Source organism: Pollachius pollachius, assembly GCF_949987615.1.
Source record: "Pollachius pollachius genome assembly, chromosome: 12".
Taxonomy (NCBI): domain Eukaryota; kingdom Metazoa; phylum Chordata; class Actinopteri; order Gadiformes; family Gadidae; genus Pollachius; species Pollachius pollachius.
Window position 1 is genome coordinate 6,666,130 of NC_136945.1, and position 17,492 is coordinate 6,683,621.

Genomic DNA, 17,492 nt, shown 5'->3' on the forward strand with positions numbered 1-17,492 from the left:
AAGTCTATCATTAAGCCAATTAGGCATAGGTATAGGCTTACTAGGCCATTCAAATCCCGCGAAATTACCTTTTTTGCTGTAAATTAAATTGTAAGTGTTCTTTCATCTTATGTACATCAACGGGTTGCCTGTATGGCTTTCTGACCATTCAATTGCAGTGGGTCAAAAACAATAACACTTTGGCTGCAGGCGTCTCTGCAGTAGCACTTATTGCTTGTTGTGTGTTGCTTGTTGTGCGTGTTTGAGACTTCCATGTGTAATTCTGCCCCTGTCTCTACCCCACATAGATTTAGTTGTTTCGGCATGTTAGTGGCACTAACTGTAATTATGTCAGAAAAGCTCCTGCTCCGCCCACTGTTAATCCCGTATATCCACCAACACACTGTCAGGCATTTATCCACAACACGAGTACAAGCTCCTCAAGAGTCGCCTGCAAGTTACCTTTTCGATATCTACAATTTGACATTCAAGAGCGAATTTTCTTTTATTCACTTCTGACGGGGTTGAGCATTACCCTGAACAAGGTAAGTTCACGACTTCCACGGAGAAGTCAGCTATTGAATGTAAGAACACCTGTCTTAACAGTGAGCAAACAGAGTAAAGAGTGCATTTAATAACCATGCCTGGCACTCATGGTTTATAGACTATAATCCCGGCGGATGGATTTCAGAGCTTGGATTTAGATTTAAATTTAGATTGTTATTACTTGACATGTTGATGAATCAAAGTTTACCGATTAGGATGACGTTAGCTGACTTGCAAGAAGAGTGGATTGGACTTACTTTGAATATTTTTTTTTTGCGTTGTTGGCAACGAGCCTATGTTGTTTTTACTATGTTGTAAACTAATATTTACAGCGTGACAAATCTACAAACAGAATGTGTAGCATTTCATAGGGCTGTATTTGAACCCGGCTTGGATTTGTTTTCTTTTACTCCTTGGGTGTGTACTATTCAATGAATGAAAACAAACCTGTTAATAATGCTGCATCGTTTGCCAACTGGCATAGGTTACTCCTTTGAGTAACCTACATATTCCTACCTCTCTAATTCATTCAACTTCACAAGAAAGTGGTTATCGACATGTTGATGTTTCAAGTGTGATCTTCTTGAAAAGCAATGTTATTTTATTTGTAATTTTCCCCCATATAGTCAGCTGGCTACCATGGCACAGAGCGAAGATGCAGGGAGTGTTACGCCTGTGGACTTTATCCAGTTACAGGAATATATGGAATGTAAGCATCCACCCCTACTGAACCAGAACACTGTGGTTGTATTCTGATCCCCATGTGTCTACTGCCTTGAGCAAGAAGTGTAACCCCTGCCACATAATGTACCACATATCTGTATTCACAAGTTACATTGAATAAAAGTTACTCCATTGTAGTTACTCCTACAATGCTGTAGACGTAGTGTCATCAGATAAAAAAAGGCATTATCAATACAATTATTTATGTATGTATCATATCATATCATTATCTTAATGATATACCATATATATTCAAGTTGGCACATCTCAAAAGGCAACTCTAGGTAAAAAAATGACTGACTGTTGACGGCCTGGAAAAACAACATTCTGTTCACAGATAGTACTTTACGGGTGCAAGACGTGTTGAAGGAGTTTCAATCAGGTGATAAGCAAGGCCAGACCAAGTTCGAAGAGGTACGTTGTGGGACGATGTCCTCTGCAAGAAAGCATTTGGCTTTTGATGTGTACTGGACACGGCCTAAGTGTTCTGACTCGCTCCACATTCTCAGGCCGGTCTGTGTGTCATGTGCCTCTCCCTTAGTACATGGACGCAGCTGGCTTCTCACAGTTCCTCAAGACCTACCTCGAGGACGAAGATTTCCCCGAAGATCTCTGCGGACGTCTGTTTAAATATTTTCAACATTTTGAACATGACGAGGCGGAAACCCAGAAAAGAGAAGGTACACCTAGAGCTGATCGCTCTCCCCCAGATAACAGGACCGTCCAACATGTTTTGCCCCCCCACCCCTCCCCCCCACTACCCCACCCACCGTGCACTCATGTAATAATCACACAAGAAGAGGGATGCGGAGCAGCCAGTGGATTAACAGGCTTTACTCTTGAGTGCTCCGTGTCTGGATCATACTTCATAACTCACACCGGGTTTGAGTGAAACAATGCACGTATGCATGAATCCCAGTACCTAAATATAAAGGATTATGGCTAAACCATGACAGAACTTATCCCAAATAATTAAAGTTAACGTCCCATCTTCTTTGTTAATTCACCTATTCAAAATATTCATAATGCATTTTGTAATTATTTGTAGTTAATCAGGATTTCATCAACGTAACAGTTTGTTATGTAACCTGTCACGTTTGTCTCTGTTAATCTACAAAGGGGAAATGTGCGTATGAATTGACCATTGACTCAAGAGAACAAAGACAATGGCATTCACACTTACAAAAGGATTTGCTGCAGTAGTAGGATCAAACCTGTGAGGTTAGGCTAAGAGGTCGAGGGGCCCATTGAACTTAATTACATTAAGGTGTTGTTACTTAAGAACAACAACTCACCGTTCATCTACATCTGACATTTTCTGTCTGCAGATAACGCCAACCTTCCCATTTCATCAACAACGATTTAACTATTTAAACATACGATTATTTATTGGTCATTTGGATTTTCTATTGGTCAGTTGGATTTTCTATGATATTGGTTATATTGGTTGATACATTTCAGATGGGGTGTTCCTCCGTGACGTTTCCTGCTACTTCTCTATACTGGAGGACGGGCAGCCGAGAGAGAAGTTAGAATGTGAGAATAGTCCTTTCTTTATCATCTCCTTAATAACATGTCATTACCATCACTTTACATAGACCTATAATTAAAAAACGATTGTTGGCAAAATGTGGCTCAACAAAGGAAAATAAATGAGAGGCATTAATAATGATCACCAAAGACAACATAACCCCTCTTAACACCATCATTCCCCAGCAACATTATTTCACCCAATTGTGTAAGTGCAGCGAAAAATGGGTGCATCACTGACGCCATTTTGTCTGCTCACAGGTACATTCAAACTTTATGACCAAGATGGCAATGGACTTCTGGATAGCTCTGTGAGTAATTTATAATCAATATATTTTATTATGTTCTTCATGGATAACATTTATGTTGCATTTAGTACTACATACAAATGGACTGTATATGTTCTCTTTTGTTTCTTAGTCACTATCTGAAATGTTTTACATATGCAAGTAGAAGGTGTTTATTTATAATCTCTTTATTGTGGATTTTTCTTTTTAGGAAGTGGATCGTATAATCGCCCAAATGATGCGCGCTGCAGAATATCTGGGCTGGGATGTGACTGAACTCAGACCAGTATGAACTCAACAACTCATCACTATTGTTTAGACCTGGACATGATATTCATCCTAATGTGGAGAGATTGTGGCATTTTAACAGGCATAAAGCTATAAGAACAATTATGACAGACTTCCAAAAAAGCTTTGACAGCGTGTTTTGCGTGTTGCTCTGACTATGGGAATGTAAACAATTTTCATGGAGCTCTCAACCATGAATTAATAATTCTTCTGAATCTCTTAATGCTGGTGACATTTTTATTTCATTGTCATTTTTGTTCAGGTGCTCAAGGATCTGATGGGGGCGATCGACGTGGACGGCAGTGGAAGTGTCAACCTGGAGGAGTGGATTAAAGGGGGCATGAACAACGTGCCTTTACTGGTGCTGTTGGGCCTCAAGGTAGTAGCCCATCATGCAAGGCATCAGTATGCAATGTTGTTTAACGTAAAGTCTTATGTGCAAACCACCAGGGGTTAAGGCCAATCAGCGTCATATGAGGACGTACATGATCCATGGAAACGTGATAGAAAATTATTGAAAGATTGTTCATCCAATCACCTGCAAAGTATTTTCTGTAATTGCCTGCCCCGATCCAGACAGTTTCCAGGGACGACTTCCCAGATGGTTCTCTGTAAAAAACGATGTGTGACGTTAGGTTATAACTTGTAGGTATTGGTATTCCATAAAACATGTTTGATATTGGTATTTTAAATGACCTGTTTGTCATTTACTCATATACAACTTAATGGTATTCTATAACAATGTTATTTCTAAGAATGTTAAGAGAATGTCATGTACTCCTTCAGTTTTCTTTGGCACATTTCAAATAGTTTCGTCCATTTTGTGCTATACTGCAGATGACAGAGCGGGATGGACAGCATAGCTGGAGGATGAAGCATTTCAACAAGCCGACCTACTGTAACGTCTGTCAGGGCATGCTTCTTGGCCTGGCGAAGCAAGGACTCTGCTGCACCTGTAAGATCTCCTAACAGCCACTAGGGGGCAACCGTGTATCTCACAGTCGTGACTCACTTTCCTGCTGAATTGAGCATGGAGTATGATGTTATACATCTTTTTCAATAACAATAGAAGCATGAATCCATTCACGACCACACCTAGAGTTTTGTTTGCATGCATGAAGACACTACTTAACATTAATATGGTGATTAACTAATACTGCGTGATTGTATGATTATTTTTTTTGCCCCCAGACTGCAAGTACACAGTCCACAGTCAGTGTGCCAACAAGACCGCTGAGCAATGCCCTCCAACCTTCGTCAGGTCTAAGAAGGAGCTTGGTGTAAGTAGCTAATACCTTTTCATTCTTTATGATCGGTACCCCCCCCCCCCCCCCCCCCCCTTTTACTTTTACCAAAGCACTTATATGGTGACACAATAGTTTATAGTGTCACCATTATAGTATATTGGTGCATTTGTAAAACGGTCTATGAAGACTTTATTCGGTTGAATGTTCTCAGATAACAACCAAACACCCACAGCATAACAATACTTAAATGTTAATGGGGAATGCATTAGTCAAAATGTGTGCCCTGCGTTAGTGTTGATTTAACATGCAGATTAAAACCTTAGTGTCCACTTAGGGTAGGCTTTTTACCTCTAACTCAGGAGGAAATGTACTACAGAAGAACAGAATTTTTAAATGCAATTAATGAATGGGTGCTTTTATGGAATTATCTTTATTGCCGTTCTGGCTTTTGTCTTAATGGTTTCGGGATCCTGCAAAGTAGATTAGTTACTCCCAACACACAGCTATGCTGTGGGTAAAGCAAACCGCTGGGTCCTTCTAACTGTCTGCACCAAGAGAGATTGTAATTTAGAAATCACGCAACTCACAGTATATTTAGTTGTAAGTTATCAGTGGCTGACTTTATTCCAACAGTTTCTTTCTTTTTTATAAACAACCAGATTTTATGAGGAACTTCATAGATCAAAAATGTAATCCTAATTATCTTGTCTAGCTCAGTCTTAAGCAAATACTTAAATTATAGAATCAAAGCAATCATTAGTTTCTGCTTCTCCCAATGGGTCCCAGGTGCCAGCTCACGACTGGATCAGTGCGGATTGTAGCTCCAGAAAGTGTAAGGTGTGCCACAAGAAGATCAAGCACTTTGTAGGGAGCCGTTGCGTGTGGTGCCAAGAGATGGTGAGGTCGTAGTGATCTGTGATTGTGTGTTTTGCTGTTGAATTATAGAGGCTGATCTAATGTTTCTCATTTCCTTATAAAGGAAATGTCCTCAAAAGTTCTTGTTCATTTTTCCATAAATAGACAGAGCATGTGTATCATGTTGTTCTATTCGTTCTATTTCTCCTGAAGCGTCATGACGACTGTTTGAAATCTTGCGTGACGTGTGAATGCGGATTGCTGAAAGATCACATCCTGCCCCCATGGGCCATATATGCTTTCTCAGGGGTAAGATGAATTAATATGATACAATAGTATCTTCCTTCAATTTGACTTTAATTAGATGCCTAAATGAATCACATTTTACAACAGTAGCATCAGGGCTTGTTCAGTCATTTGTGTTGTCCCGTGGGGGAAATTCAGTGTTTAGTAATGGCGCTCTCAGTCCAAACATATCCTCTCTGGACAAAATATTATTTTACAAACGTGTGATATGAGGCTGTTTGCTAATGTCTTTCTGTTCATACCCTTCATCCAGGACGATAATACTTCTAATTCCTTAGAAGACACCAGTATGTTCAATGTTACCCCTGATGGACACATCCTGCAGGTTTGTGATGGACACAGAACTTATTTTACTTCTTTGTTTTTCACTTTTATTTTTGTCGTAAGGGCATGATACATATGTATGAGCCTCCTCTGACATCTGTACTTAGAGATGTCAGAGGAGGCTCACAGGGTGAACTTCACATGACCCCTCAACAATGTTGAGGTAGAGCAAATTGAATGGCGAGTTTACAATAATTAAATGTGAAAAACATCATCCTTCTACAGGAAAAAGTAGTATCCATTGATACCGTCTCACCAGTTCGATTTTTCACTGTCATCTAAACACAGTGTGGGTCTTGTGTTTTTGTTAGATTGTTCCGGTCCCAGACATCCACCCTCTGCTTGTGTTCGTAAACCCCAAGAGTGGTGGGAAGCAGGGGGAGAGGTAGGAGGTCCACCCGCAGAATAGTCTTCCCATCTCTGGAGCTTCTATTTCAAATGTGGTCCATACCATGTTAGGGCTTCCTGGTCGACTGCATTGTTTCTGTTTTGCAGAGTACTGAGGAAATTTCAGTACCTTCTGAACCCTCGTCAAATCTACAACCTGCGTAACGGAGGACCCGTACCCGGGTATCGTGATTCTTGATATTTTAAATATTGTATTGAATTAATCATGTTTGTGTGGTTGGAGTTATGTCTTAATTTCTTTCCCTGCTTTTTTTTGTAGACTAAATTTCTTTCGCAGTCTGCACGACTACAGAATCTTAGTGTGCGGTGGGGATGGCACGGTTGGGTGGATTCTGGACGCTATAGGTAGTGTGTCTGTGTGTGTGCGTGTGTGTGTGTCCCTCCAGTCTCTCTATGTATTCAAGATAACAGAGCCAAACTCTGACTCTGCGTTATTTACTCATAGTATCTCCCTGCTGCTCCCATATCATTCCAACCAGGGGCTCATTTTAATCATAGTAATCCAATATGCTTCATTTTTTTATAGCGTCTATAAAAAGATAGCATTGATAGAAGAGCACGATTACAAAGTTAACCGGCAAATAATGTTATCGAATGTTTCTGATTTCAGACAAGGCGGAGCTCCCTGTGCGCCCCCCCGTCGCTATCCTTCCCCTTGGCACCGGGAACGACCTGGCCCGCTGCCTCCGCTGGGGAGGAGGTATGGAGGCGACCTCAGCCTCATCCTGAACGTCTATATTAGCAGAGTGTGGTGGCTCTTTCAAAAACAATCTTTCGTTCCCATTCGTTTTGAAAAGTCCATTAATTGTCGTCAGTCATCCGTTCGTTTTTATCACGCAATACACAGTTGGCCGGTCGGTCAGAATCTCACGCTGCAAAGGAAGTGGCTTTATTTTTGCTTAGATGGTGTGGTTAAATAAATAGGACGAACCAAGTGGATTTTTGGTTGGCCTTAGTGTATAACAGGCCAACAAACCAACCACCGAACAACACAATGGTTACCACCCCGTTGCTTACAATCATAGTTTCCCTTGATATCATTTCCGTTTTTTGGGGTGAAATCTTGCTCCAGGGTACGATGGCTCGGATCTGCGCGACGTCCTGAAGGACATTGCTGGCAGCGTGTTGGCGCCGATGGACCGCTGGACCGTTCAGGTCATCCCAGACGACCCGACGGAAGAGGGAGACCCCGTGCCGTACCCGATCATAAACAACTACTTCTCCATTGGGGTGGTGAGTTAAAACAACGTTGAGTTGAGTTATGAGTTCAAATGTACGATAAGGACCTGCTCACCTTTTACATCTGTGTTTGTACTTCCTTTGTGCCCTTGCAAGGATGCCTCCATCGCTCACCGCTTCCACCATATGAGGGAGAAGCATCCACATAAGTTCAGCAGCAGGTGAGAGGACAATCATCATGAATTCATTGCTGGTTAATGCAAATTCCTCCGAAACAACCAAAATAAGTTGGGAGTTTCATGTGTTTTCTTTGTTGTCCCTTAAGGGTGAAGAACAAACTCTGGTATTTTGAGTTTGCCACGTCCGAGACAATATCTGCATCCTGCAAGAATCTGAAAGATTGTCTAACCATTGAGGTAAATTATCTCAAGTAACCCTCAATGATCTATTTTTTTCTCCATAATAAATTTCCTTGGGTTTACATCTTCGTGCTGATCGTCTTCTTAATATCTCTCTCTCTCTCTCTCCCTTGCCTTTCCCTCCCTTCCTCTACCAGTGCTGTGGCGTGCCGTTAGATATCAACTCCCTGTCCCTGGAAGGCATAGCAGTGGTCAACATACCCAGCATGCACGGCGGCTCCAACCTCTGGGGCGAGTCGAAGAAGGCGGACAAATCCAGCCATCATGCGTTGGACAAGTCTGCGGAGGTCATCACCGACCGGGAGCTGCTTAAGACACGCTCTCAGGGTGGGCCTCTTCCCCTTACATCGCCATCATCTTCCCATGGCCCCTCTGATCCAAATAACCGGGGCTAACTTCACGGGTCTACAGCTGCCATGAAGTTTCCTCTTCTCTCTCTCATCTGTTTCCTGTGTTGTTCTCCTGCAGATATGAGCGATAAGCGCTTGGAGGTGCTGGGTCTCGAGGGAGCCATGGAGATGGGTCAGATCTACACAGGGCTAAAGAGCGCCGGGCTGAGGCTCGCGCAAACCCCCCAGATCACTATCAAGTTCAGTATCTTAACGCTTAGGACTTGAACTCTATGTGTACATGATGGTGTTGTTGTATGAACGGATCATTTCTAATCATTTCCCTTTTCTTCTCGTTGCCAGGACACTCAAACCCCTTCCCATGCAGATTGATGGGGAGCCTTGGATGCAACCTCTCTGTACTGTATGTATTATTATTATTTATTTATTTAAAGTATTATTATTATTATCATTATTAATATATAACTCAAATTCAGCATTGAGAGAACTGAACATCTAATGTTTTAGACGGTGGAATGGTGGAAATGGACATTCGATTTATTTTGTACTCGCAGCATTTTGTGATATCCAAACACGATGTTTACTACAATGTTCTCCATTGAGTTCAGCTTAATCTGCTGCCTGTAGCTGGGCCCTTTTCCCAGGATAGCGTACATTTAACAGAATCAGTTGCTATTAACTTTATCACAAAGATTTGTATAGAATTATCCAGTAGTGTAGGCCAATTTACTTGTATCTGTTTTGTTGTCAATAGTATTAATATCATATTAATACAATATTAAGTTGGAGCTAACCTCTTTTTTATTTATTCATCATAGATCCACATTACTCACAAAAACCAAGCTAACATGCTCATGGCCCCACCATCCAAACGATCCGGCTTCTTCCACCTGAAGTAGAGATTCCCTGCTTGTGCTGTAAATCTTCCTACTGTTATCCAATGGACAAAAAGTGCAAATCACCGTAGACAAATATGTATGTATAGGATGTTTAGGATCATTATTACATACATTTACATTTCATCTTTGCATGCACCAAAACTCCCAATTTATTCCCAACTGCTTTCATTTAATGTGTATTGTTAATAATTAATGCTTATATTCTTATTATAATAACAATAATGTTAATGTTATTATTATTCTGTTTTCCCTGTCGATGTACATAAAAAAATATAACTATCAATTTTAGCTAGATGCATGGCTGGCTATGTTTAGAATCCCACAGAGATAAGCTTATGGTAGCCGATGCGCAATGTTTTCCTTCTCAGGAGAAAATTTGCCAACTCTGCATCCAGCTTAAAGCTGTATCCATCTTTCAAATGCAACTCAAATGAGTATTTACCCATGTTTAAGCACAGCTCTGGTTGTCTTTTTCCAAAGAGGACAAGTCTTTTTAGGTCGGGTAGAATCTAGTACAATCTCAGTGGATCGAGTTTGAGTGCTTGCTTCCATGGCTGCAGCACGCTTTGTGTGTGTGTCAATTTTCAAGTTTCATACCTGGCAACCAGGAGTTTCGGAATGGTCAGTGGGCGGAGTCAACTGGGAGAAAGGTGAACCACACAGGTCAAATCATAAAAACTTACTCTGAAACCGGAATTTGGAAATTTAAAAGGAGAACATACTGTAGCATTGTTTTATCTGATTACATATTATTGTCCTTTTATGATTTAGTACAGTAAATGTGTTACTCTTTAACCCACCGTTCAAGCTAGACAACCTTCAACCATCAACTTGCATCTGTAGTATGTCCTGTTTTATATACAGCAGGAATAAACAAGCTTATTACTTTACAGCCATATTGCTATTCGTCATTTATATTATCATAGTTCTTTTTGTGGCTTTCCTGTGCTGAATCTAATTACGTTTATTGCATTTCTTTGTTTCTTTTATTTGTGTTTGTTAGTCACAGCCATCCTATTTTATTCTTTATTTTATCACTTGCATCAGTTTTAGAGGTAGAATAGGCAAGTGTATTATGTTGCTGTTTTAACTGTTGTAAGAGAACCATGTAAGATGAACTTTGTTAAATGTGACCGAATGTTGTTTTGTGTTGTCCTTTGAATAACCAACTGAAAAGATTGAGGTCTGCAGGGACTGGGTAAAGAGGTGTTCTTGCAAATGATTATCATTGATTCATAGGCCTAAAATCATTGATCTCAGTCATTGATTTATCATAAATTTTCTTCAGTAGAAAATACATAATTAATCAAAACAGTATATTAGCTTCTGTGACCTTACTGTTTTTGTTTTTTTCACTTTCTTTCCAGGATAGCGTCGTTTAACCGAATCAGTTGCTATTAACTTTATCATAATTAGAATAGTAGAATAATAAATAGAATTATCCAGTAGTGTAGGCCAATTTACATGTATCTGTTTTGTTGTCAATAGTAGGCCTATTAATATCATATTAATACAATATTAAGTTGGAGCTAACCTCATTTTTATTTATTCATCATAGATCCACATTATTCACAAAAACCAAGCAAACATGATCATGGCTCCACCATCCAAACGATCCGGCTTCTTCCACCTGAAGTAGAGATTTCCTGCTTGCTGTTTTTGTTTTCTTCACTTTCTTTCTCTTAGTCTGCATTGTTGTTGGGTTTGTGAAGTGTATTTAATCAACGATTTTGGATCATTTCTCTCGCACTGTATGTCAGTATGTGGGTTGCGTCCTGTAAAATATTTGTCCATTGACACACTCAACACTCACCCATTTTGTATTTCTGCTTGTGAAATACAAAATGGGAAATTGAACGAAACAAGTCTGGGGGCAGCAGCTGGGGCTGTCCATAGTTGTAAAGCGACCAGGGTAATGTAAACAAAGCTTAGTTACCGATCATTCTTTTCTTGGCGGCGAAGGCTAAGCATGGCTCATGCGGAAAGCTCAGAAAAAAATCAACAACGGTATACTTTACTGCGGGCTGGACCATGTGCCCGTCTCGAGGACATAGCTGGCACTGTGGGCGCATTAGCGGCGCTCCTCTCGATGGGGCAGTAGACTTGAGGCCTACCTGACACTTACGAGACCATCTAACTTTCCCTCGATCTTAAAAAAGAAATCAGAAGGCAGGTCCCGTGGGGAGGGGTGTTTCTGGCGCGGGTGAGTGATGTGCAGTGTGGAGTCATGTTCTGTTGCTGTGAGAAAGAAATTACATAATTAGTATACGGTTATTTTGTGTTTATATTTTCGCTGACATATGGAAGTCTGCAGCTGCGACTTAAAGATAATAGTGTTTGTAATTCCTGGTGACGGCTTTGCACTAACAGGACATTGCTCGTGTGCAAATGTAGCTTCTATGTGCAGAACAGGTGCTCCTGTTTTGCTTTGTTGTCCCTTTCCATTTTAAATGTGAATGTAAGACAAATACAGCCCTTTAACAGTGTTCTGAATTGTAATTATAAATATAAATAAAAACCTATAAATACGTATTATTCATAGCTTGTTTAAACTGTATTGCTGAGTTTCAACTGAAATAGCCCATCCCTCACAAGTTAAGTTGAACGTTGATGGCACAGTCCCTATGTAATGAATACATTCAGCCATTCCATGAAAACTGTGTTTACTGTTTGACACTAGACTACAATGTTGAGAGTATGTGCATTACATAATTATAGTAAAAGGGAAATGTTCTGTGTCGGGAAGTCTCCAAATGCAGTTTATTTATAGCCAACAACAGGCAATAATAATCCCACGTGTTTTACGCTGTCTTTCTAAATTTGGACCATTCAGTCTGCCGCCTCTTGCGTCAATGGAATCCCAAGCGTGCGTCAATCTTTTTATGAAGCGATGCTATTGGTTTATGATCCGGAAGGTTTCACCGCCCACTTTACCATTTATGGAGGGAGACACGCCTTTCGTCGATGCCACCCAAATAAAAAACGCTGTATGGCGGTAGGTGTGTGCTCAGAGCAGTTGACAGAGGTGACATTCATGCATCACTCGTGTGGAATAAGTACAAAAGACCGTTCAAAGTCCGGATATTTGTGTAATTATCAGGTCAGTGAAAATATATGTATTTGCATGCAGAATAGTTGACTTTAGAGTGACTTGTGATATGCAATATTGAATATGGCTTTCACTTTTAATGAGGGAAACCCCCTAATATAGTTTATGTGGAATTATTACAAACAAAAAGCGATGAGGACTGCTGAAAACGTTTTTCACAGATCATAAAAAAGATTGTGTATTCCATTCTACCAGAATTTATTGGTGTTTATATCTGTGTTGCTTTTAGCAAGCCTGGTCTAGTTCTGCATGCAAATAAGTGATTGTTATTCTAAACAAAACAGTTTGTTTCTGGTATGTAATTACTATGCCTTGTCTGTAGGTCTACCTTACATTGTTGGAATACATCTTAGCTCTGCATAAAGCCTACCTTCGAAGAATAGCCTACTGTAGAAGATTAAAAACTAGCTACAGATTATTAGACAAGGTCATTACAAATGTTGATTCTAAATATATAACTCAAAGGGTGTGAGTGTTAATTCATGACACATTAACAGGCAGTGCCATTTCTACACAGTTTGACACCCCACCACCCCACCTGGAAATGCTACATGCTGGACTCTCCCCGCACTCTTTTACAAGCTTGCTCCTGCTGGTCAAGGGCTGGGCTGCTATGGTCCAGCTCCCCATAGCCTCAAAACCAGTAGTGCAATATTCCTATTCCTCAAAAAGACTAGAAACTGGACATTCACACACTGCACATTATTTTATTTGCGGCCTGTATTTTAAAAATAAATTGTTGTGTTGAGCATAGTTAGTATAAAACACTTACTATGCTTTGATCAAAATGCATACTTGCAAAGTTCTTTGAATAAATATATCTTAAAACATAGCCTACTTATGATCGTGTTTTAAATCATTTCTGTTTTCTATAGCATGCCCTGTGTGCAAACCCAGATTGGGATCCTGCCCAATGACAGCCTCAGCTCTGAGTTCTTAAACACTGACCTCAATGCCAAACTGGCAATGGACATCAGTGACCAGAAGGAGCAGCTGTCTGCTTCTTCGTTGCCCAGCATCAACACCTTGGTTGCCGGTGGCTACGTGGGGGAGTTTGATGCCTACTCCTGCAAGGTCACCTCCACAGCCCCCGGCCCAAGTGTCTCCTTCAGCCCTTCGCCAGTAGCTGGCGGCTCCAGCCCTCACCAAAACCTCAAGCTGGAGGACTTCCAGGTGTACGGCTGCTACCCGGGCTCCTTCGCGTTTGGCTACCTGGACGAGACCCTGTCCTCGTGCGGCTCGGACTACTACAACAGCCCGGTCTACGCCGCCGCCTCCTCGCCTTCAACGCCCAGCTACCAGCCCCCGGCCTCCAACATATGGGACTCCTTCAGCCCCTACTCCTCGGCCCCTTCGTCCGCCGCGGTGGAGAAGGCGGTTCTAGCAAATCAACTCTCCTTTTTCACCTTCAACCACCCGACAGAGGAGCTATCCCCCCTTGGCCAGGGGCAGGACCAGGTCACAGAAGACCCATTCTCCCTAGTAGCTTGTCAGCAGTACACATCCCCTCTCTGCTGCCCCCCCATTTCCCCAGACCAAGGGGGTCTAGGAAGCCCTCGGTCAATGGAGGGGAACATGACCTCCCCGCAGACCTGCAGCCCGGCGGCCGGGGACGGTCGCTGTGCGGTGTGCGGGGACAACGCGTCATGCCAACACTATGGAGTGCGCACATGTGAGGGCTGCAAAGGCTTTTTCAAGGTGCCTGGCTAGTATTTATTTATACATAGTATTTGATCTTCTCACTGGTTGCATTAATAAATCTCCAAGCTACAATGATATCATCATCATTGATCTAACAGTAAATTTGTTTTATCGTCTGACAGCGCACTGTGCAGAAAAACGCTAAATACGTGTGCCTTGCAAACAAAGACTGTCCCGTGGATAAGAGGCGAAGAAACCGATGTCAGTTCTGCCGTTTTCAGAAGTGCCTCAGCGTCGGAATGGTCAAGGAAGGTAATGTGCTGTTAAAACCGTGAAAAAAAAACGGCTTTCAGTGACAATTATATGATAATGTGAGTCTGCGATCCGTAATGACAGCTTGGTGAATTAATAGTAAACCAAAGCATAGGAGTCACGTTTGTAATTGGAGAGTAAGTGCCAGTTTTAGAACATGGAAACCGATACCGCAGCTGCTTTTTAACACAGAAGATGCAGTAGTAGCTATAGGAGATCCACAGGCGTGCCAATTAAGTTCCTTGTTTCCTTTCCATCTCCCAGTTGTCCGTACAGACAGCCTGAAAGGACGCCGGGGTCGTCTTCCGTCTAAACCCAAGACGGTTTCAGAAGCTTCTCCCACCAGCCCTCCTGTTAACATCATAGCCTCGCTTGTCCGGGCCCATTTGGACTCAAACCCAACCTCGGGGAAGCTTGACCACTCAAAGGTTCGTATTCAAAGGTTTGTCCGGGCCGGTTTAACATGCTTTTCTCCTTGAACCATCAACCAGATACATGCCAGGATTTGAGAGTGTGTGACTCCTCTGATTGTTACCTTATTTCCTCTTAATTCTTAGTACCAGGAGACAGTGGTAAGCATGTCGGAGAAGGAGGATTCAGGGGATATCAAGCAGTTCTACGACCTGCTATCTGGTTCCATGGACGTGATCAAAAAGTGGGCCGAGACCATACCAGGGTTTACAGACTTTTGCAACGATGATCAGGAGCTGCTCCTGGAATCAGCCTTTGTTGAACTCTTCATCCTTCGATTGGCCTATAGGTTGGTTTGTAACCATTCTTTCCCACCAATACCCACCACTAATTCATAAAATGTTTGACATTCTTAATGTGCTTTGTTATCACTGCTTCCTACTACTTTGCTTTTAACTGCTTTTACAAAAAAAATCTCTTTGACTTTAAACATGTGTGCAGGTCAAGTCCTGAGAAGAGCAAGCTGATCTTCTGCAACGGCATGGTCCTCCATCGCATGCAGTGTGTCCGCAGTTTTGGGGACTGGATAGACTCCATCATGGATTTCTCTCAGAACCTCCATCGTATGAATCTGGATGTGTCCTCCTTTTCCTGTCTCGCAGCACTTGTCATCATCACAGGTGAGACACACATTAATTCACTGCCACCTCAAAGCTCCCCATTGCCATTCATTGGAAATCAGATCTGATTTAACAGTACTGACAGTGCTCATTTTCTCTGCACATAGATCGCCATGGCCTTAAAGAACCGACGCGGGTTGAGGACTTTCAAAACCATCTAATCACTTGTTTGAGGGAACACATGAGCGGAAATGGATCGTACAATATCCGAACCCAACCCAACTACCTTTCAAAACTACTAGGCAAACTTCCTGAATTGAGGACACTGTGCACCCAGGGCCTGCAGCGCATCTTCTACCTGAAACTAGAGGACCTTGTCCCCCCTCCGCCTATTGTGGAGAAAATCTTCATGGATACCCTACCCTTCTGAAAGACAAAAAACTCAATATCAGAAAATTCAATATTGTAAAAGGGTGATCACTTTTTAAGTGTGGATCCAACCCTGGGGAAAAAAGTTATTCTGGGTTCTTCTCTGTTGACCATGGCTGGATGAGTATCTGCTGCCCCTAGGTCAACCCTTTTCTATTACACTGGCTTGGTATGGCCTGGTGAAAGGGTCTTGAAAAGTATTGGACTTGGAATACTACAAGTATCAAGTACAAAGCCATTGATATGTTTATATATCAGCCCCTCACATTTTTTATGTCGGAAGGGATTAGACATGGAATAGACATGTTTATACAAAGAAAATTGCTGATTACAAAAAGACAGAATGAACATTTGATTCGGATTTTCATCACATTTATTTGACATGCAAAAAACGACTAGCTCTAGAGATGGAGACAGAGTTCTCAACTCTGTGTATTTACTTCTTATTTAGACAAAGTTAATTTTTGAAAGTTTCTGTATTTGCAAAAAATATTTGTATTGAAAATGAACCTGCTGACGGTCTCGGACCAAAGTTTAAAATCATATTGTGGTTTTGATTACAATCATAAATGCCTTAAATAATTCAAAATATAATGCCGTGTTTGGTCTTCTGCCATGTTCAATGTTAAGTAAAGGCAGTTTGGTTTCCCATTGCCCAGAGCTAGAACTATCATAAACTAGCTCTTTAGATATTATCTATTTTGTTTGTGAGCAACAAAGATGAGCGTTTTTTGAGCGCAATTAGTGTCTTGTCTCAAATTCAAACTAAGTCATATAGAAGGTGCATTGATGCCACTCTCCAGCTCCATTCCAAACAGAACCGACCAAGGCCATCGGTTTAATATGGCTATGAATCAATCCCTTACAAGACTTCTCTGGCATTATTAACAGGTACAGTCAAATAGACAATCCTCTCATACTTCCCCTTATAAATGGATTCGTATTATTTTTCAAGAATAACAACAGTTTTAACTTAATTCATAACTATAAATTACAATATTTTTTTAATTTGAGACGTATCCATTGCCCGATCCACTGACCGTTACACTGAAACATTCAATAACATAATTGTGTGAGTTTTATTTTTGTATAGTAAGCTTTGTCATAATGTGTTGTCTTATACATTCTCTTCAATGGTCATAACTTCAGCTTCTATGTATTTGGTTAGCTTTTCATCTATAAAAGAAATACACATGAAAGTAACTTATCTCTGACATTAGTGATAAAACATGAGCAGCTATACAATTAAAATAAAAAAGTCTCAAATGTATTCGGTACACAGGCTGTTTATTATCTCAAGGCTTTGAATGGGTAATATTTTATAGTCACCAGGAAGCTATGTATAGTAATCAAACAAAACAATACAAAATACATCATGGCTGGTTGATAATAAAATCTATTAAAACGTATCGCTTTAAGGTTACATCCGAACATTTTAGTTTCTTTTAGGTCAGATTAAGTAACCAGCTGTCATTTGTATTTGAATTGAATCTAAAGATTAAATGTAGGATTTCCCTAGAGCACATCATTTCATAACATAAAATAAATGCTCTTATAGAGAGGCTGCCCCGCTTTTCACCTCATCTCACTAGAGTCAGCTGAGGTAAAATGCCGTAATTCCAAAAAATGG

The 17,492-nt window shown here is 41.1% G+C and overlaps 2 protein-coding genes across 2 annotated transcripts; both read left to right on the plus strand.

Moving 5' to 3' along the window:
- Positions 1-1,164: 1,164 nt before the first annotated feature.
- dgkab (diacylglycerol kinase, alpha b) lies at positions 1,165-9,776 on the plus strand (the record flags this gene model as incomplete). The annotated part of the gene is made up of 23 exons (XM_079747399.1): positions 1,165-1,234; positions 1,586-1,662; positions 1,790-1,928; positions 2,710-2,784; positions 3,040-3,089; positions 3,277-3,351; positions 3,616-3,732; positions 4,191-4,308; positions 4,545-4,633; positions 5,387-5,497; positions 5,669-5,764; positions 6,015-6,086; positions 6,397-6,470; positions 6,581-6,655; positions 6,753-6,838; positions 7,104-7,193; positions 7,566-7,726; positions 7,829-7,893; positions 7,998-8,088; positions 8,229-8,418; positions 8,560-8,680; positions 8,784-8,844; positions 9,260-9,776. 23 exons carry the CDS (start codon positions 1,165-1,167, stop codon positions 9,338-9,340), a joined length of 2,184 nt encoding a protein of 727 aa, XP_079603525.1. The 3' UTR covers positions 9,341-9,776.
- A 2,648-nt stretch (positions 9,777-12,424) lies between these two features.
- LOC307083580 (putative nuclear hormone receptor HR38) lies at positions 12,425-15,863 on the plus strand (the record flags this gene model as incomplete). Its single annotated transcript, XM_079747509.1, has 7 exons — positions 12,425-12,440; positions 13,325-14,147; positions 14,273-14,402; positions 14,667-14,830; positions 14,960-15,162; positions 15,315-15,493; positions 15,601-15,863. Exons 2-7 carry the CDS (start codon positions 13,326-13,328, stop codon positions 15,861-15,863), a joined length of 1,761 nt encoding a protein of 586 aa, XP_079603635.1. The 5' UTR covers positions 12,425-12,440; position 13,325.
- Positions 15,864-17,492: the final 1,629 nt, after the last annotated feature.